The sequence below is a fragment of the Nipponia nippon genome, unplaced genomic scaffold, assembly GCF_047370975.1.
Source record: "Nipponia nippon isolate SJK-2023a ecotype South Korea unplaced genomic scaffold, ASM4737097v1 scaffold_2, whole genome shotgun sequence".
Classification (NCBI taxonomy): domain Eukaryota; kingdom Metazoa; phylum Chordata; class Aves; order Pelecaniformes; family Threskiornithidae; genus Nipponia; species Nipponia nippon.
The window spans coordinates 8,399,272-8,420,991 of record NW_028262336.1 but is presented as its reverse complement, the minus strand read 5'-3'; the positions used below and the strand labels follow the sequence as shown (position 1 = coordinate 8,420,991).

Sequence of the window (21,720 nt, the reverse complement as noted above, 5' to 3'; positions counted from 1 at the left end):
TACCTAGAAGCCTGTGGTATTTTTACCTTATCTTTATCCATGCCAGGTTCTCTGTACGCTGTCCATTTCTGTGCATCATCACTGTATAAAATTCTGTAGGCGGAGACGTAATAGTAGTACTCTGCTAAGGTTGATCCAGTAGTTATAATACCTGTGAAAATGAAGGCGCCCAGTTAGACAAAAAACTGGTACCAGTTTGTAAAAATGAATAGATCAGCTTTTGAATCCGGAGTAACACAGCTGGAATCGCCACTGCTCCAGTTACCTTTCGAAAAGTTTATCCAAGGTGCCAGGGCCTGAAACTTCTACAGTGACTGAAACCTAATAATCATTTTACTTACTTTTATATTTTAATTCTCACTGTATAACCTTGCTAAGCTCTTTTCCCCCATTTCTTGATGGGAACGGCCTGTTCATTTGACCATGGCCCACTTCTGTCTCCAGTTGCCCAGACAGCGCCACTCTTCCCCACTTTGTGCCGCCAACCTCAAAGCGCCACCGGAAGAACCGTAGCTTCCCAAAGCTGACGCTTCAGCGCTGCCGAAGGACTCACATAGGAAAAGCTGGTTTGTAAAAGCTTATTAGCACAGGAATTAGAGGAGTAATGTAAAATCCAAACAGTCCCCAGGGAGGTAATAACAAAGGCTGCTGGTAAACCCGAGCTGCTTAATGACAGGAAGGCAAGCTGCTGATAGCAGGGTGTGCAGCTGAGCTTGCAGAGACCAACTCAGGCATCTGAGAGAGACAAACCCAACCTGATCAAAGGAAGATGTTTCACAACAGGCTTAAAGCCCGGGACTCTATGCAGCACATCCACCCAAAGCCACTTTATTTTTTATTTCAGTCAGATTGCAAACAGGCCCATTAACAACAGCAAATCACCTCTGAATAATGAAATCAAAATAGAAAACACTAATGTTTCACTACAGCCATGACGGGCAGCAGGGAAAACCTAGAAACATAAGTCAGTACACTTGCATCAGAGGCACCAGTGGACTGGGCTGCTTGCATACGGATTTGCACCTCCGAGGAGACAATCAGCAGGAAAAGGGAAGCATCGAGGATCCACTAAAACCACAGGAAACATTTCAACAAGCCCTGCTGGAAGAGGTGTTTTCTACTATGAAACTCCACCTGTTCAGCTCCAGGCTCCTCCGTGTACTAGCTAGGACACGGAACCAACTTTGCTGTAATGGTAATTAAATGTCACCTGGACTTTATCTAAGACCAAGCACTGGAAAAAAGGATGTCAGAAACCAAACTTTTTGAATGCTGCTTAAAAGCCCCATCAGATTCACCTACCTGTTATTCTCTTTTCTTTGTTCAAGTCAATCTGCAGCCACTGATGTTCATCACTGATAAAAGCAGCCCAAGGAGGACCAACCCTTTTTAGTCTGGCATTTTCAGGTTTCCAAATGTTCACTTGTCCTGTTTGGTCAGACCACTCCAGAATAGATGATGCCGTGACCTGGGAATCAGGGATTACCCCAGATTCCATCCCCAGTGTCCCATAGCAACCTGAACAACAGAAAAGGTGAGGATTCAAAATGAAAATTCAAGTTACACAATGATTTTAACTGCTTGGAGTTTAAGACTTTACATGCAAATATCAAACTGCCATCTAAATTTATTCCGTAACAACGCTACCAACAAAACACACTGTCTTCTGCTTTCTAACGGTGCTGCTGGAACCAAACTTGTGGTCACGAGTATTCCATGATTTATGCCTGCTCAAGAGTGATGTGGGTATTCTCTCAATCACCACCCACACAGAGCACTAGAGGAGAAGCTTTGGGGGAGCTGTCGTGGTTTAAGAGTATGTATGGTTGATGCAGGAATGGAAACAGACAACTTGATTATCTGTTCCTTTTTTGTGTCTATATAACTTCTTGTTTTTTAAACCCACCTCAGCATCACAATGTTAATTCGAACAATACACCAAAGCATGTAGGAAGCCATGTCATAATCCTGGCCTTGAGCTCAAACACATCCTTGAAATTAGTTGTATTTTTTTGTCACCATTCTTACTAAAAGTTTCTTCCCATGTCTCATTCTGCTGATGGCTAAAAAAAAAAAAAAATCTCCTAAATGCCTGGCTAAATTTCCTTGGGGCTTGTTGACATCCATTTGCTCTTCGCCAAAATCTTCTTCTGTAGTGCCAACAGTTTTCCCCCCGCACACGTGTATTCCCCAGCCGCAGCAGCAGAGAGCAATCTTTGCCTTCAGCCACCAGCTTGAACCACCCAGCCTGGCTTCCCTTTTGCTGTGAGCTCCCCCTCCCTGCAGCCCTCAAGGGAGGCGCAGGCGGCAGAGCCCGCATGCGACAGGATCCCAGACGAGGCCTTGCCGATGTCCTGTGCGATGGCATTAATAGTTCGTTGTCTCTACTGGACGTACTTCACCTGCCACAGCGCAGGATCACGTTAGCATGTCACTAACCAAATCCTTTCCCTCATCTCTCATTTCCATCTAAGACGCTGCCAGTTTGAAGCAGAAATGCCTCAGTCTCTACGTGCCCGACCTTGTGTACGCATTTTGCTCCACGATTCTTCAATTAATTTCTATTACTCAAGTCCCAAAGTCAGCCAGGTCTTCCTGTACAAATAGTTTCATCTTCCTCGGCACTGACCACACCTCTAGCATTAATAAACACACTCCTCTATTTTGTACCAAGTCATGAAACCAACTGTTACGGAAGAACCACACTACTAACTTCACCACAGTCTGACAAACCTCACTTGAGCACACGACCAAGTCCTCTTTTTCCTTCAGCTAACTCCCGGCCGCCCAACTACCTACATTTTAATCTAGACCTGCATCTCATCTCTAGCTTATTCCATAATTTTTCAAATGTGTCACTGAAATCCAAATAGTCTCGATCAGCATTTTGTCCTCTCTCTTCATATTTCCAGGCCACTTAATTACTTTCGCATATACTATCAGATCACATTGTGAAAGACAAAAAACCCAACAAACCCTGCCTCGATGACCGTGTTTAATATGCTCCATGCATAAGGTCACCAGACATGCAATGCCTTCTTCCAGCTCTTGCAGAGGTCTGGGAGAGAAATTATTTGAATATTATGTGGATTATATTTTCTAATTTTTGCTTGTTTGTATACATTTCCATCTCCAAACACTCCTGCCCGTCAGATTCCTGCCTTTACAACCCCAATCAGCATTGTTTTTATTTATATATTAGGAAAAGTATTTGTTTACTTTTGAGGAATATGTGTATGATTTCCCCCTTCTTCTTTTGTTTTTAATTTTATCCTTATGGAAAACAGACGTAATGCTTTTGTTAGTTGGGTGGGGGTTTTTTTAATATTGTTATTAAAACAGTTAAAGAAACTAAGGCAAGGCCACTGTCTTCACAATGTGTCCAACATCCATTTAAAGATGGCACTTAAAGTGACTTACAGAAAAGCTAGCTTCCATTTAGAAAACTACAGCTGATTTGTTTGAAAAACAGATAACTGATAGCAAGTAAAAACATGCCAAGCAGTAAAGCTTTAAAAAGGGGCAACACTTGTTATACCAACCAGCAACCCGGCACGCATTTACAAAACCAACCACGGCAGCCAAGAAGGAGCACAACTGACACGGAGAGCAGGGCCCAGGAGATGCCCCTCCAGAGTGAGACAGACAGTAACGTATCACGTAGCATTCAGCTGCAAGAAGGGGGGGCGGGGAGGAGAGTAAAAGGGGGTGGAGAAAGTTGAAGAATCATTCTGCGAGCTTTCTTAGTGGGCAACAAGGAAAGTGTAAGGAGTAAACCTCAAAAAAACCTTGAATGCACCGTTGTTACAAATAAAGAGCAACTCTGAAGCGCCCAGCTCTGCTTTAGCAGTGTGTTTGAAGTACGGAAGTCAAGTGACTTTAAACCAGACTATAACAGAGGACCGTAACCTGAAAGAATCTCTTTCTGCAGTTAAGCAAGGCTTACTTTATACATCACCGTATCTATAAATGTAGTGATGATTAATCATCAAAGTGAGATAGTAAACCAATTCAAAAATATACATTACTGAGGAATGCAGTAAAAAAAGGTCACACTAACTAGAACAAGAATTAAAAAATGAAACACCCGCACAGTTGTTTCTACTCACAAAATTTGTATGGAAGTATCAACGTGTAATACATGTGATAATGCTTACCGCTCGTCTTAAATGTGAAGAGACTTGTAGATAACGGTCCCCTGCAGAGAACAAAAGATGTTTTTTGCCGTAGTCAGTGAGGAAAATTGAAGCAAACCGTCTTCAGTTTATTTTTCTTGTCTGACTGCTTGCCACTGAAACCCGTGCAGAGATGCCTAAACGAGCACTTCGCGATTAAAGTAACGCTTTCTGTCACCAAGTTCAGCACAAACACCTTGCCAACTGAAATCTAGCCCAGAGATACTGCCCGAGTTAAAGGCTTTCAAACAAACATCTGCCCAGCAAAACGCAAGACTTCATTAAAATGCTTCCCTTTTAAATTAAGCTAATCGTAATAACAAGAATCAGTCTCCTCTGATTGCTTTCATTCCTGGGACTTCTGAGATAAAATGACAAGTTACACTCTTTTCCCTGCAACTAAAAAGCTGCCATTAAACTATTATTTTCCACAGACCATTAGGAATTTACGGTCACGCCATGCATTTTGGAAGATAAAACCTCCTTGCAGAATTCGGAAAATTAATCTTTATGGTCTAGAGGTTAAAAATATCTGGTAAAACAATCGCACCGTAGTAAAAGAGCATTGTGAGAACCTTAAAGAAGAGAACCTGTCCATGGAACACGTAGCTCCGCTACCTGAAATTAATCCCGCGATGAGACACTACCAAGATCTAAGGTGCTAAAGGTAAGGAGAACATAGGAAGTACTTACACTTTTGAGGTGACGTTGTTAGCCAGGGAGCCTTCATAGTATGGGATGCCCTTGCTGATTACAACATTGATTTGGCCACCCAGCGTATTTGACACAACGCCTGCGTGAACACCAGCCATACAAAGTGATGATGACTTGAACAGGGAGGAAAAAGACAAACTTAATACTACATTGTAAATAAATACTACACTGTGTATTGTAAATGCTATATTGTCCAGTTATAGTCTTTGTTGTTATTACATTAAGATACTCTTCTAATTTAACTGTTATCTGTGTTATTTAGAAACCATTCATCTTTGTTTACTCTGCAATTTATAGAAACACAAAAATGAGGTCCTGCATTTCACTGTGTCCTTGCCCAGATGTATTTGGAATGTGACTCTTGTAATTAAATAAGCTCAAACAAACGGCAAGCTGAATCAGTCTGAAAAAGCCAGATGGCCAGACTTTCAGCCTACAATACATCCATTAGACAACAGAAGTTGAATACATAAATACATAGGAAACCTTTTAATAGAAAGCACATTAAAAGTATGTTTATTCATTTTCTCACAATTAAGGAGTGATGCACTGCAGATTTTGTAGCTTTTAGCCCATGGGTTATGTTTTTTATTCTAACTCATGTTTAAACTTGGTTTAATCATCCAGCACTCTGATCCATATAAACCCACAGTCATAAGCGAATACAATTCGTTCTAAAGCAGCCGATTGTACAGGTTGTACAGGTCAATGGAGATCAGTTACGCAAAAAGTTTTTGCAGGACATCCTGTTCTTTCCTCCTCTCCCTGGACGACTGTGAGCCTGGATCCACTAACAAATGCCACAGTGACGCTGCCATTTCCCTGGCTTGCAGCTAGCTGGGCCACAGAGAGCAGGACCGACTCACTACACCACGTCCTTGGGCACAGCACAGAGCGAGCAGAGCAAGACACCTCTGTCTCCTGGACCACAACTAGCCCAGGAGATCTTCTCCAGCTGGGAAGCAAAGCCTTCCAGGCCAAAGGGGCTTGACCAAGAAACATCCTAGTGCTCAGGAGCAGAGAGACAGTCCAGTTCCAACAAAAGTTTAGCGCAGTGGCTTTGCACCCGTCCACCACATGCACCACAGTTTCTGCAGGATTACTGGCGACGCATAGTGCGGCAGGCATAGACAGAGCTGTTCACAGGCGTTCCTGCAATGTGCAGCACCAGGGTACGCACAGACACGTTCAATTCTGCAGCCCCTCGCTCACATCCAATGAGACCGGGATCGACCTGAATTTTAGAAGATCGAGTGGGCCCACCTGTCCGTGAAGGACCACCTGGGTATCTCCCAATATACCTTGCAGAAACCGTATTTACCTTGTTATTACTAGTGTGCTATCCCAGTGCGGGCTTGCCCGAGTCGATAAACAACAGATGATGACTGCAGATTTTTATTTACTGTTAACAGTTGCTCCCCCAAACCACGTCCACTGCTAGCTGTTGCTACTAAACACATTTGCTGCACTGGTCTGCCAGCCAGTCCGCTGGGTGCTACAGAGCCTCACCACAACTCTTTAAGAAGGAATCAGCAGGTCCCTTCCAGAGAAGGAAGGCTTCATGGATGATTTTCTTTCTCTCATTGTTTTAAAAACAGGACAACTTTCTCTGTGGCTTCTTTAGAAATAATTGCATGGTGCAGCAAGCCAGGATGCCCCTGTATCTCAAGCTCACTGGCAAAAAAACCTGCTCACCAAGACTTTTCCAAAGATAATTCTCCTCAGTATACTCACACATAAAAGCTCTAACCCTGCTCCCCACTCCCCAAATATCCCAAAAGCTTTCTAAAGAAATGTAATTAAGTCTCGCTCATGCACACAGCTCCCCTTTCCTTTCCTACTTTCACTTGAAAGCAAGAGCATGGGATTCTGCAGTAGATGCAGCTCTCTCCTCCCTGCTCACCAGAACACGTCAGCAATGAGCGCCCCAAGTCCTCAAGGACAGCGGACATTAGGGTCACACACAAAAGAATCAGGATTTAGGGTATTTTTTAAAGCAGCAAGCAGCTGCTGATCATTTGAAAGAGATGCATGAGAAATCTCTCCGTGAAACTTTGTCTAACGTGCTGGACGATTTGATTTCGTTCCACACAGCTTGACTTCTGGGAAATTCTCTGCCTTCTATTCAGAGCAGTAAAGGATACAGAAAGTCACAGGACATTTATTTCCTAAAGTTTCCTTTTTCCTCCAGAGAAAACAGTTTTTCCAGATTTTGGCAAAAAACCTCCCAACAAGCAGAACTCCTGCTGATGCTGCAAATACGTTAGGCAGAGAATCAACTTCATCTTGTTACTAGCTACAAAAATTACCTCACAGCCGTTTAGTGAGGACTCACTGTGGACCAGAATATATAACACAGCTACGCTGTGGTGACATTTTTACATATGGGTCATTATTTAAGCAGGTAGCCTAGGATTTACAGACGTTTGAGAAAAGAACATCAGAAGGGCACACTTTAGGTTCATATTTAATATTAAAATCTGTGCTCACTAACGTTTTAAAATTGTCTTTCCTCTGTGCTAGAACTAATGGCTTATTAAAAGAGTATTTTAAGAGAAACAAAGATATTTAATGTAATTTTTTACTAGATTGCTAGCAAAATTATAATCACTTAAAAATAAACAAAGCAAACGCTCTCCAGTCCTATGGCAGGTATGCAAATTCAGTTACAAAAGCTTACAACAGAAAAACGGTGTATAGGTTTTTGTAGTGTTCTAACTAAATAGTACATTATTAAAGATTTTCATTTCCAGTTTATAGCACTAGTAATGGTACAGTATTAACTCTGTTTTGCAAATGGTTTTATAGCTGCTGAGCATCAATAGTATTTCATCTCTCATGTTGTAATAAAAAATTAAGATAACCACTGAGACCCTGTCTTTAGAGATGCATTACAGTGTCGAAAACAAGGGAACACCATTAAAAGAACTGGTTCTCCCTTTATAAATCTGAATTTCCCAACCTGAGAAAGCCAATAAAAACAAAACAGGAAGCAGAAAACGATATTTGGATTGATCCACCCTTCTCAGCAGGCCTTACAAAAACGTTTGAGTCCCTACTACACTACTTCACTTCTTGGAGATGGCAACATCTGAAGCACCAGCCATTTAACAGCTGTGCAAAAAAATGAGTACCATGCTATTCACCTTAGGAGGTACAAACTCCAGAACCCAGGCAGCAGAACTAATGCAAACAACTATAGTTGACTTGTAATTACACAGGGTGCGTTTTACCGAAATTCACGTGAGCCCACGGTATTTTTACTCACGTCTCTGTATCCATGGGGAATAGTGCCTGAAACGTCAGCAAAAGGAATCACACATCCAGCTGGACAATACTTACTGGAAGAGAAGAAAATATCAGGTCAAGATATGCATGCAACTACAACTCTTATGATGTTATAAAACGGTCACTATGTTTTTAATTTACAATACACTGTTATCATTCATATATCACTATTTAAGGATATATCCTAATTGGAGACATATCAAATTAGACAATAAAATAGGAAGAGAAGTACACAACAGGAGAACAGACATTTGAAAAGGTTTTAAAAAATGTCTCAGCTGAAACTACAGTTCCAGTCTCAATAGAATAAATTCATAAAGCCAGCATTTTATATTATAAATACTGCATGGCTTCTGTAAATTGAAAGTCATATAAGTACCAGTATTAACGAATTTTATTTTATAAACTAGAGACCTGCAGAACTATTTGTTTTGCATCCTTAAATAATACATCTGAAAAGTAATGTTATTTTATAATAGCTCCTGGCAATGCTTTGATCATAAAAACCTGGCCAAATTCAGTTAATACCACTAGCTTGTGAAAAGCAAGAGGCAAGACATCTGCACCTCTGATGCAAGCTCGTGTTCTAGTGCCATTTCATGCTGCACATACAAAACCTATTACATCTTCGAGATTTAACAGTGAACTGGAGTAAACTATTAATATTTTCACTGCAGTTCAACAACAGTTGAAGCAACTTTGCAGGTTCCACGAAAACAGCAGGATTCAGAGACTTCAACACACGGCCAGAACCTACAATCAGAGCCCTATTTTGGGACTTGGGAAAATGAGAGAGGAATGCAAAGGTTGCACTTTGAAACATTTCACGATGCCAGGGCTGAAGTTCTCCAACAAGTAAGTTTAGGTACTTCACAACAGTCTGCAGCTGTAAACACTGCCCTTGCTTTAGATGGAAACGGAGAAGGAGAAAACAGGGAAATGGCATGTTTCCCCTAACAGAAGGTACAGCATTTTGTGTCTCCACAGAACCTCATTAATTCACACTGAACTGTGAAATGGATTTGTAATTTTTAAGAATTTCATAGTTCTCCTTAGATAACTGTAATATGAATTTCAGTATTTAAGGTGTATACCTCCTGTAATATGTGTTTACAAAAGCAATATTCTTCTATGGGAATGAGATATTAGCTCCTATGTGTTAGTGCAAATTAACGAGGTTCTACTGTATACTGCATGTAAATAACAAAAACAGGAGAGACAGAGAGAGGAAGGAGGAGTGCAAATGTCAGCATTATTCAGCTCTAACCCTCATTAGTTTGTTTCTTAAGTTCTCCGGACAGCCAATTTTCAAGCTGCATCAGGTATAAGGAACAGAGAGAAGCAGAAACACTAAAATGCCTTCATGAAAGAGATTGGTGAGAAACAGGTAAAATCAGTCTTACTTGAATTCTGGTTCAGAAAAGTGACTTGCATTGTCTAAACAGGTAATTAGGTCTGGAAAGAAAAAATGTTAGGTCAAGAGGATGATAAAGACAACAAGTTTGAGTATGCTTTTTAAAGTGCACCAAAATATACATTTGAGCCTCTGTGGCTTAACCAAAAGTCTCAGAATGAAAAAACCACATTCCTACTAAATTTTCTTGCAACAGATTTTGTATTACAGTAGAACCTTGATAATTTGTCTGAGTAAGTGGGAAATCCACTGAGAATGTGACACAGACAAGAAGAGAAACACTACAAACCTTTATTTTTTGTGCAGCTTAATTTTATTTTATAGCTGTACTTCAGAGAACCTGACATAATTCAAAGACACAAACATAATGCTCTTTTCATAAAATTAAATTAATAAGCTAGCTAAACAGGCCTGTGTTTTCAGCATATAACAGGCGTACGGTACTGAAAGCAGGCAGCACAGGGAACAAACATTAGAGCGCCATGTTACTGGCATCCATGACTGGTATCTCAAATTTTACATTCAGTCTGCTGTGTTTCAGCACATACAGTCCAAAATACAGAGAGAAAAGCGTCAGAAAACCCACAAAATATAAATTAGAAATGAAAACTCTTTATCTGCTCTTTTTAGAATTATTTCTAAAAAGGGTTTTCTCAAGCCTTTTGCCTTGGGACGCAGTTGCTGGCAATCCTTCACTTCCTTGTGGACCACCTATGTCACTCACCATTACGATGAGTGGAAGGAGATGCAAAACAAATACAGCAGCCTCCTTTAGAGGCTAGAATAACCAAAACCACGGAAAAAACAAGAAATGGCAAAAAACCTTAAAAGTAGGCAGCAGATTGTATAATTAGAGAGTTGAGGGAGTACAGGAAACTGTCACTGAAATAAAATTTTCCATGATGCTGGTCTATAGGATATATATACAGTTCGATAAGAAATTTTTTTAGTTATCTGCCACCTTGATTACTACCTGAAAAAATGCATTTTGTCCTTTACCCAAAGCAGCTCTTTCATTCATAACAGGTAACTGTGATTCTTGCCCTGCTATGCAGGGTAAGCTTTGATATAATTTCTTTAAAACTACAGTAACTTAAATAGTAACTGGGCAGTCCGATTTCCTGTGCAGAGGTCTCAGGAAGACTGCATTAGAGGTCTGCATTTTTAGACATTAATTTGTGAGAACGCAGGAATAAATAAATTAGTTCTGTGTTTTTACTAGGCGGCTCTAATTTTACCAGCATAGAAAAATTACCAAATAATTATAAGTACCTGATTTGTCAGTGGTTGAATAAGCTGCAAGGAATCCACGTCCAGCAGTGTGTATTCCACTCATAAACTGTACTGTGATTTCATTACTTTTTGAAGTAATTAAACCATCCATTTGAAAGCCAAACCCACAGTATTTTCCTATGGAGAGAAGGAGGAGAACAGACATGGACCAAAACCAACATACAGAATAAGCATCTTTTTTCATTTGCAGCGTAAACTCACATTACTTCTGGCGTATATTCAAAACCAAATACATGTGCGTGACACTAAATAATGTAGTCAGTGTCCATTTAAAGCAAATGGCAGAGCACGGGTGCCACATTTATTTTGCCACTGTCAACAGGTGAGAGTCTCTCATACCCTTAACACGTGCAAATAAATGTGACCGTATCCCCTTCACCTCTAGCCATGCATAACCCTTGCAGTCAGCTCTTCAAAGACCATGGAAATCTGTCAAGGAAAAGGATCAAGTTAGAGCAACGAGAATCATCTACAGAAGCAAATGAGAAAAAAGCCCTTCTCGTCCCTCGGCTGTTGGGGCACTACTTCCTTGTCGATTATTTCATCGTTTCTGTCAACTACTTAATTTTGGACAACAGCAGGCATGATTCACTGCACTTCAGCATTAACACACAAGCATATGTGAGTACCATTAACATAAACTGCCAGTCGGTTCACTTTCTGTTTTGCTGCACCTGTAACACCTAACAGAGGTTCTGCATCTGGATACTTCTCTTGCCATCCAAAATGACCAAAACCAATACATTTTAAACTGAGATGCTGGAGTCTGCAGATATTGACAATATTTGCCCTATGACGTCCTAGAATTACTACCAAGTGACGTTACCTGGATGAATGGCAGTTAAACAGACCCAAAGCAATATGGAATTCTCCAGTCCTACTAATTAGAAACTTTAATAAAATACTGATCAGTTCATTAACCTGTTAAAAAAAAAAAAATCAATCTTCTGTTCTATAGGCTCCCTTGATCATTCAATGTTGTAAACCACCTACAAAGCTATTTAAGATTCTGCAGTGGATAATCAAAGTGGATAATCACCAGCAGCAAGTGACACTGCATATCTTTCAGTTCACCATTCATTTATTTGCTTTCTTGATAGTAAGTATGTTATCATATCGTAAAATAGCAAAAACAGAAGCCAGACTCCCTTCTCAACTAAAGGCAAATTACCATACTAAAGTAGAGGGAGTGGAATAACACTGCCCTGCAGGAATCGTTCTTAACAAATATAATACAGAACAAATATAACACAAATAAAATGTGTATGTCAAATTCCTTTAAAAAGTGAACTGCACTCTCAAATACTAATAAAATTTAAAAAAATTAGAAATACAAATTCCTATCATTATTCAGAGCTTTCTAAATGTTGCTTATTCAGATATTTTTTGAACAAAGCAAGGGTATTTTCTAATGAAAAAAAAAAAAGAAAAAGAGTCTACAATACTTTAATGACATTTATAATATTATACAAATAGAACCTTACCTCAATTCACTACTTAAACTGGTGATCAGCAAGAATTACAAAGAAGTAGGTTCCCTTTTACCAAGGCTCCACATTGACCCTATGTTTTGCTCTAAGTCCTGTTTCAATGATGAACTGCATTCATTATGATGAACTGCATCACTTTTCCAACTACCACTTTTCTTTTCCTTTTTTTAAGTTTTGTTTGCAGCCACTGGATCTTGTGACATGACTAACCAGCATGAGACTCCTCTCAGGGTAGGTCACACTGTCCTCAAGACACCATTTATCCTCTTCTTTGGCAAATACACAGGGCAAGACATTTAAATCTAGCTTGGATAAACTATCCAGTGCTGCTTGCACCACGGAGATACAGCCTTTGACAAACTGTAGACTGATGCACATTACGATTCATGGCAAGACGTACTTTTGAGACTATAAATAATTTTTCTAACTCTTTCCTGGCCTCTCGCCAGATTTTTAGCAATCTTTTTAAAAAGCAGGCACTAGAAATGGACAAAACATGAGTGCCGCGACGCCTCTGTCAATGGTACATGCAGAAGATGTAATATTACTATTTTGTCTGCACTTATGCGTTGAAGGGCCCCAAGTGCTTTTGTACACCAACATTACAGCAGGAGAGGGAATTCCCACGGTAGCTTACATTCTCTGCTCCTATAGATCTGGGCTTACATTGTAGGTATTAAATAAGTAGACCCACAGTGATTGGACTGCGATGAAATGTAATACAGAACACCTCTAGATCTTACCTAAACTAGAGACAAACTTGGCGCCAAAGATTTGAATCTTCTTTTGATTTATTGATAAGTATTCAAAAGGCTTGGAATGAGAACTGGCCCTTAAAAGCATCATTAGAAACCTCTGTTTATCAATAAACTAACCCGCTAACAATTCATTTTTTAATCTAATCAGCCAATTTCTAAGCCATTTTGAGTTAAAGTAGGTATCATTGAATTTCAGATTTTATGTAATACAAGTATTTTAAAGTTAGACCATGTCAGTAGTCTTGAACGGAAAAAACTTAGGATAAATCCAGATTTCTTCCAAACAGATTCAGGTCACTGTTTAATCTCTCCAGTGTCTGTTGCTTCAAACATGAACATTCAAGAATCCGCATCATCTGTATCTGCCACTGTTAATATCACTGTTTGTTCTGTGATTTAATTTATTAAGAGCAGAACAACACACACATTTGCTCAACATACTGTGCTACTACACCAGCTGGGAACAGCTGAAAGTCAAGAGAAACAAATGAAGTAGAAAATTTACTCGAACCCATTAAGTCACTTGTAAAAGTGAATAATAGACTTATCAGAACTGGATGTTCCTTGCCATTTTAGGACTTCAGCGTTTCCTATTTTAGACCAAGTCTGGCTCAACAGCTCCAAGCAGATACTTATTTTCACACACACTTATCTAGGTAACAGCTGGAAAAGAGGGTTAACAAAGCTAACGTTCCACTAGCCTCTTTATAAAAAGACTCAATTTAGCGGGGTGGACATTTGAGTCACACAAAAACAGTCTTGGTGAAGTAAATCTCTCTCTCTCTCTCTCCAAATTAAACCTTTAGGAAAGAAAATAAAATTAATCTGCACAATAACAACTAATTTTAGTGAAGGAAGAATGACAATGCTTTTTGAGTTTTATGCAAACAAGGGTCTTAAAACCCTACATATACCCTGACATAGATGATAATGTCACACTGCTATTTGGAAAAAAACCCTGCCTTACAGTCATGAAATTCAATTTGTCCTCTTAGAGAGGACAAAAATTAAACTGTGGACATTATCAGAAGATGGGGGATATTTGAACTACACAACTTTTGAAGCCTGACATCCTTTAATACCACCAAGATGAACAGCTCAAATCAGGGGTATTCCAAATAAAGACAGACATTTCAGGTAAGATATACATACTATTTTTTTTTTCCTTTTTTTTTTTTTTTTTTAATTAAGATCCTCATAGTTTTGCAATTCCCTGCTCACAAGAATTTTGCAAGCTACTGGGAAATGTCTGAGAAAAAAAAAAAATTACAGTGGAGTTTCCTTTAAGAATCTGCAGAATCAAAGATTATTATAGGATCTGTGTTGCATTTAGCATCTAGTTGTTGTGTGCACAAACAAAACGTAGGATGTTCTGCTATCATTACTACTCATCATTTTTTCAGTACATTTTTAGGATATAGGAATTGTGACAAGATGACAGACGTTTACATACGCTTTAATAACAGTAAACAAAATGCAATTACTTAAGAACAATTACATTAAGAATACTCTGGCATTCCAAACAGAGTTCATCTACTGAGCAGCAATGGTAAACATACTTGAAACGAGCATATCACCAGAGAAAGGGGCAATCAGACTACTGTTTTCTTTACCGCTTTTATTTTTATATAGTTACAGTGGCACCTGTAATCCCTCCCTGTACTGAAGACCTGTATAGCATACAGGAGACTCTTTCCTTAGCTGTGCTTTCTAACAGTACTATCAGTAGTAAATTCACTAACACTGGTCCCCGACGGCTGTTTTTCTACTGTGGTGAGTTACACACTGCACTCCTCAAAGTTTTGCAGAGTTTCCTTGATATGAAGCTCAGGAAAAACACAACTCTGATTACAGAATCACTAAAATTCCTTTCTTTACCTTATTTGAGATTCCTGTAAATAATAAACACTTCCTGCTTTCATCACTTCTCATAAGACTCAAAATCCACACTGTGCAAAGCAGTGTATGATGTATTCAGGCAAGGTCTTACCCTGCCCAATATCCAACTGAATTGTAACAGTTTTCTAGGGCTATAAAAAAAGAACTTAACTAATACTATACACCTAGTAGTTACTCTATGCTCAGAGCAGGTAAACAAGGAGAAATTTTAAAAGTAACAAAAGTACCAACAGCATATCCAAGTTCTACACAAGACAGTAGCTTTCAAATACCAATAATAAAAGCTCCTACCTATTTCTGTCCTGGTGGGGCCAATCCCATTGTGAACTCTTAAGTAACTGGAATGACAAGAATCTGAGTCATCAATATCGAAATCGCCAAATTTGAGCTGAACTCGCTGCCCAGGCTTCACACGGATTTCCCATTCACAAACTGTGCTATTGGGAGAGGTCTGTGGGTAGTTTATCGAAGCAAGAGTTCCACTTTCAGGGCCCAGAACGGTGTGTCCACATCCATCACCTACAAGGGACAAAAATAAATCATCTATGCACATTCATCTTCAAAGCCTCACTGGTGATTTAGTCGTCCTGGTTTATTAGCAGTGGTATAAGATTTGTTGGGTTTTTTAACCATACTAATCATATTGCAAGAAAACTCCAAGGTAAGTCACATGCAGATGAAACAGCAATTGTGAGAAAACACCATTCAACCAATGTTAGCTTCTCATCACAGGTGGCCAGAGAGCTGCTACGACTTCCTCAACGAGATAAAAAAACAGGTTCTGAAAAGGAGGGAGAAACCCTCCAATAAAACAAGAGCACATCAGTTTTACTGTTGTTACCGTATTCCCAACACGATGAAAAAGAACAGAAGTGGAAAGACAGCAGACACCAAATGCTCTACTGAAAACAACTGCCAGGTCTGACCATCACCAAACTGCTAGTGCGTTCTTTCCTACTGTACCCAATTCTAATGCTGTAATTAATTCTTACAGCTCTTTAGAGAACATGCTCAATTCTTCTGGATTTGTACAAGAAATTAAATTATAACTCCAACCTGGAGCCCTCTACCTAACATTTCAGTATTCATTTTAAACAGCAGTAAGAAAGACTAAAGAAGACTTGTTTAACAAGTGGAAAAAATAGCACAAATTGTGTAATCTCAAAATCAAATTATAAAGAGGAAACTGATAAATCTATTTACTCAACAGCTAGACATGAATTTCCCCCAGTATGTAGTACAAGAAGTGTAAGAATTTGTGTGTTGTTTTGCAAATAAGAACGTTCTTTAAGTAACATCCACCATCACTGGCTCTTTATAAATTACTGTATCACAAACAAAGTATTCCTGAGCACAAGGACAGATCCAGGAAAATTAACACCTGCAATAACATAAGCCCCAGAAAAGAAGCCTCATAATATCTCTGATTTATTTTTGTTAGCACTGGAGCCTAAAAAGCCTATTTATTGAATTTAGTCCCATGAGATGAGCAGGCCAGGAACAGCATTATCACATTTTCAAGATTTGACACTAGAAGGTCCAGAGATCTTTTGAAAGAGACCTGTACATGTTACCCTAAAACCAATCAGGACCTTTCAGGATCTTGAGCAAGGTAACGTAAGCAAAACCAGCAAAGACAAAAATCAGATTAGATATGCTGCTAAAAAATTGTCTTCGACACCACTCCAAATACATTTATTATCTGTAGGTCCATTTTACCCTTCAAAATTCATGCCTGTGTATACAGGTGATGGTGATTACAACAGGTTTAACATTATGTCAAGATTTCACACTCTGGAGATGCATAGTGATCAACATCATTTGTATTGACAGATGTTTGTTTTGACAGCTAAAAGTGTCAGTCTGAAAGTGTTTCATATCACACACTAACACGTGCAGTTCCGCTACTAAACATGAAAAGGTAAGCTAAGCTTTAGGGACAAAAATTGTACACATATTTAAAGAATTTTAACTAAATTTAAAAATTCTTACATGTATTTCATGCAAGACTGAATGGAAAAGTAAGCCCACTGAAGTGATGTGGGAAAAAAACTGTGGTACTTAACTAGGTCTGATTAATCTGTTTGCAAAAGCACCCAATTTCTAGTAACAAAACCTATTCTCTTCATAGCCTGAGCACATTGAAAGATAGCTGCATGTTCTAAAAGCTAAAGTGCTGCTGGTATATACAGAATCACAAACAGATGCAAACTGCAGCTTTTTTTCTTGCTAGTAGCCTTGAATCAAAACGATGCACCTTCTTTGGAAAAGGTAACTGGAATATCTGCTTCAGTAAAATCAAAAGTTCTTTCTGTAAAGCTGTTCTTTAGCCATGTTTTTCTTCATTCAATGTTAGCAATTTGCTTTAAAACACTTTGTTTCATCCCATGACAACTATTATTTCCATTTGGGTGACAGCTGATAAATTACTTTCCTAAATTACTGTTGTTCTAATACATGAGACACAATTGTCCAATGGTACAAAGAGATAAGTTAAACCGTATGCTTTGTGTATCATTTTAATCCTGGTTTCTTTTCAAAGGCATGTTATAAACTTAAGAGTAAGTGAAAGATTTATCATTCAAAACCTGTATGGCCTTGGTTTATTAGTAAGTAAGCACTTAAATGTCAGATTCCTTATTAGTCACAATATGCTTAACAGTCAAGAAAAATACTGATTCCTTTAAAACTGGCTTTTCGCAAGCAAGTAGTCGCACACATTACAAAATACATGGAACTTATTATATTAACAATAAAAACAACAAATATATACAAGGTCTTTATTCATGGTGATATTTGTGGCTAGTATTTCAACACTCTTTATACTGCAGACATATAAAATTAGTTTTCAGCATAAGCAGCAGTCAGTTTTAGGGTATGTCCTACATAAAAATGATGAGCCAATTACTCAGTTCTGTACTTTTCCTATCCTCTGACAGGGGTAAGCAACTGTTTACTCATTTACAGATTGAAAATATTATGCAGATGCGCTCATACAGTGGCCTTTTGAACATGAAATCATTGTGGCTTTCACCTGCATGGGCAGACACATTGTTCTGAGTGCACTTTAAGGGAAATAAAAATGCTTGCACGATCTAGAATACCTGGTAGCTAATTATTTCTCATTTCAATGGGCCTGTTATTGCAATGCAGTAACCACACACATTTCTATTTCTTACAACCAGGAGTACCAATAATGCACATGATTATGTATCCTTGATTCCTCCCCACACTTTTGCATCTTCAGCCTATGCTGCTGGAAGTCAAAGACAAAGGAGAGCGTGGCTCTCTTCTTTGACCCAAACTGTACTTCGACTGTAAATTTCTCCAATTAAAAGTAGAAAAGATCATGCCTCACATTCATTTAAACCATCCTCTTCACTAGTTTGCTGTTCAGCTGTCTCAAGCATGAAACAATACCGGCACTGCATTTGTATGATGAACAGGGTGCACCTTTCTCATGAGAAAAGCAAAAGAATTCCAAAAACACTCTTACACGTTTAGGTGATAAAATGCAAATAAAATATTCTAAGTTTTAAAAAGACATCAAGACTTTTCTTTTAAAGACACATCACTAAGAAATGTCAAAGTTCCCCTTGTAGCCTGGACCAACCAGTCTTTGTTTCCAGTGGCTAGATAGAAAAAACTTTGTCATCTGTCTCACACAATTTAATGGAAATGCAAATCTCAAATCTCCCTTTCGTTGTAGGCTCTCCTGAAAGCATGCAAGGAAAAATACTCCTCTAATCTATCCATATTAAAGAACCTGCTGTCAAATCATACTAGAAAGGAATGGAAAGGGAAAAAGTGCTGAAATGCATCTACTGCATCATCTCACTGTGAAGGCAATTTTTAAAAGTAGCTCATTCTGACCGGACATTTTAGATCTCATTTTGTTGTGTGTTTACTCAGGTTAGCGATAGCAGAAGTGCCAGACACTTCATGCCTGAATTTAAAGATTACCATTGCATGTCCGGCATGCAATATACAGTCTGCCAAGGGCAGCAGCATCATTCAGGAGCTATTTGGAAATTGCTAAAAATCACACTTCCAACGAAACTTGCAGAACAATGAAACCTCATTTTATTTTATTGGTATTACAAAAGGGTAGGCCTCTCTATGTAAGTGGTGCTTCATCATTTCTGCCAAAGCTATATAAATACCACCGATCAACTCCAGAGACACACATATACATCCTGTACCAGGGAAGCAATCTGCAGTACTCAGCAATTTCTCCAAGAAAAAGAGAAAGTACAATTCTTTGCACTACAGCCACATATACAGGAGCATTAGCCACTTCATTCATTTGCAAGTCATTAATTACATGCCACAGAATCTTTAGCTTCTGTTAATCTGCGTGCATGGGAGTGGAATATCTGAGAACACACAGAAGAGACAGACATCAATTCCTAAATCGATTAGTCCTCAATGGGCTGACAACTTCTGGTGTCAGTACCCAGCTGAACGAGCCCCTTGCTTCCTCTCAGCCCCCTCCCTCACACAACAGACCTACTGCACTTGCAGAACAGATCAAGCTCTTCGCAGAAGCACCAGATCACTTGCCCATACACATTGCACCTGACATTTGCTGGAAGGTCTGCAGATGTGCATTGAACCTCATGTGTCCAGAGGACCATGCTCACAGCAAACAAGAATAAGCTCGGCTCTTCACTAAAACATGTGTTAGAAACACGGGCGCCTCTTAAGGAACCGGCAGAAGAAAGCAGACTGCTGTCGTCAGGAGAACCGTTCATCTCTTCTGCAGGCGCCTTCCAATGCAGTCTGGATGAATTATCCTGACAGATTACATATGACCCCCGGGCTATGGCAATGTCTGATGCAATCATGCAGATGATTTAAAATGATTTCTCATACCCAAGTTCTTTACGTCAAAAAAATACAGAATTTGAACCAACACAAACATACCAAAATGCATTGGATAAGAAGAAAATGTGAAATTTAACAAAATGAGAGGATATTGCATATGCAGGAGTGGGTGCTAAGTAAGTACTCTATTAATACCCACAAAAAAGATTAATTATTCTTTATAGTTGTTGAAGTCAATTAATCAGAACTTTTTCCCCCGAGATTGGCTGCTGTTAGTGACTGCTAATCTTGTTCTCACTACCAAAACATGTTAAAAATTAATCTTTAAGACTAGAGAATGCTTTCCCATTCCTTACTTGGAGAAGAGAGAATGATAAAATAAAGACATCAGACAGTTTAAGATTACAGTCTATAAGGCATAACTGATGCATATCAAAACACTGATCTCAATTTTAACACGTGGCACTGCCTTTTGAACAGACTCAATTTAACCAGTGGGTTTCCTGAGACGATTTTACATATATAAGCTATGATTTTCTGTAAGTTTGTGACTACATACTGGATGTAATTAAATCTTTCTTAACTAAGCAAAGGTAGAACCAAATTATTGTTATTATCTATTAAGAGTTATGTAAGCAAAAAGATACTTTATAGCATTCATTTTAACTCCAAACACACAACTCTTTCTGATTCAATGCACTACTATAATTTGTCCTCTTCTGTTTGGCTCCTGCGCTCTGCATGTCCCTGCTCTTTATCAGCGTGCCACTAAAAGACACTGCATCTACTTTTTGCTTTTCTACATGTGGGCAAGTTTCCACAACCAACAAAACAGCTGCATGAATAAGGAACACTGAGGCATTAAGACCACAGAGACATCAAATTCTAAATAGCTTTTTCAGGTATTTTCAAATGCCCTTATTTGTGTCCTCCAAACTCATTGCTGTTTCCACCAAAATCCACAGAACTATGTTCTTCAGGAAGGAATCTGCTCCTCGGTCAGAATTCATTTTCTTAACAAGTTGACAAGCGCACAATCCACCTTCATCTTTATGCCATTTATCTGCCTCAGTAACACACTGGTTTGAGCATTTCATCCCGTTACAGATGTTTCACAACATAAAATACCCCACACTTCCCCAGGTGAGGCCATAGCTCAATAAACACTTGAAGGCACTTCAAATTAGTGCAACCACAGACAAAAGCAAGCCTTGTCTGCCTCTCGCTTCTGGCCACTTGTTCTCACACCCTTCCTGGTACTGGAGGTAAACACTTCTGCAGCCACATGGTAAACCAGACCAGGGACTTCAGATAAAAATAGCTGTTAGTTTTAACCTAGAGCAATCCCCTAATTTATTTTAGCATTCACATGCAGCAGTGCCTTCCCTGACAGAGGGACAGGGAAACGCCAGCAACCGCTTCTTTCACCAGCACTGCCAGCCTGTGTTTGCATTTTAAACAACCTTGAATCCCAACCAGAAATGTAGAAACCACCCCTCCCCTGGGAAGAGCAGTCACACAAGAGTGTGTCACACTGACTTCAGGACCCGAGCTGGCTGAAGGCAAACCCGTGCCCCTACCCGTTCCCACCGCACAGTGCTCGACTTCAGCCAACTCGCCTCCCTGGGGCGGCTCACCGTGCAAACCAGCCGTAGGGCAAGGGAAGGAGGGCAGGTGGCATTACCGGTGTCTCAGCTTGCATTGATTTACTTGCTGTGGGGCACCCTTAGAAGGGTAATGAGATTACGGGTTGAGGTTTAACAAAGATAGGAACAGGACAAAAGATAAAGCACAACAAGCATTTTGGCTTTCAAAATGTTGGCAGCTCGGGGGGGGGGGGGGGGGGGGGGGCTGATTCTTGC

At 39.4% G+C, this 21,720-nt stretch overlaps 1 protein-coding gene across 1 annotated transcript in view; it reads right to left on the bottom strand.

The window, feature by feature from the left end:
- Positions 1–21,720, bottom strand: part of DCBLD2 (discoidin, CUB and LCCL domain containing 2) — a 47,331-nt gene that overhangs the window by 12,701 nt on the left and 12,910 nt on the right. The window contains exons 2-9 of the mRNA XM_087757115.1: positions 15,323–15,550; positions 10,864–11,001; positions 9,581–9,632; positions 8,158–8,230; positions 4,869–5,002; positions 4,158–4,198; positions 1,303–1,518; positions 27–151 (exon numbers count right to left, since the gene is read on the bottom strand). Coding sequence (XP_087613241.1) covers positions 27–151; positions 1,303–1,518; positions 4,158–4,198; positions 4,869–5,002; positions 8,158–8,230; positions 9,581–9,632; positions 10,864–11,001; positions 15,323–15,550 — 1,007 coding nt within the window. The remainder of the gene's footprint in view (positions 1–26; positions 152–1,302; positions 1,519–4,157; positions 4,199–4,868; positions 5,003–8,157; positions 8,231–9,580; positions 9,633–10,863; positions 11,002–15,322; positions 15,551–21,720) is intronic.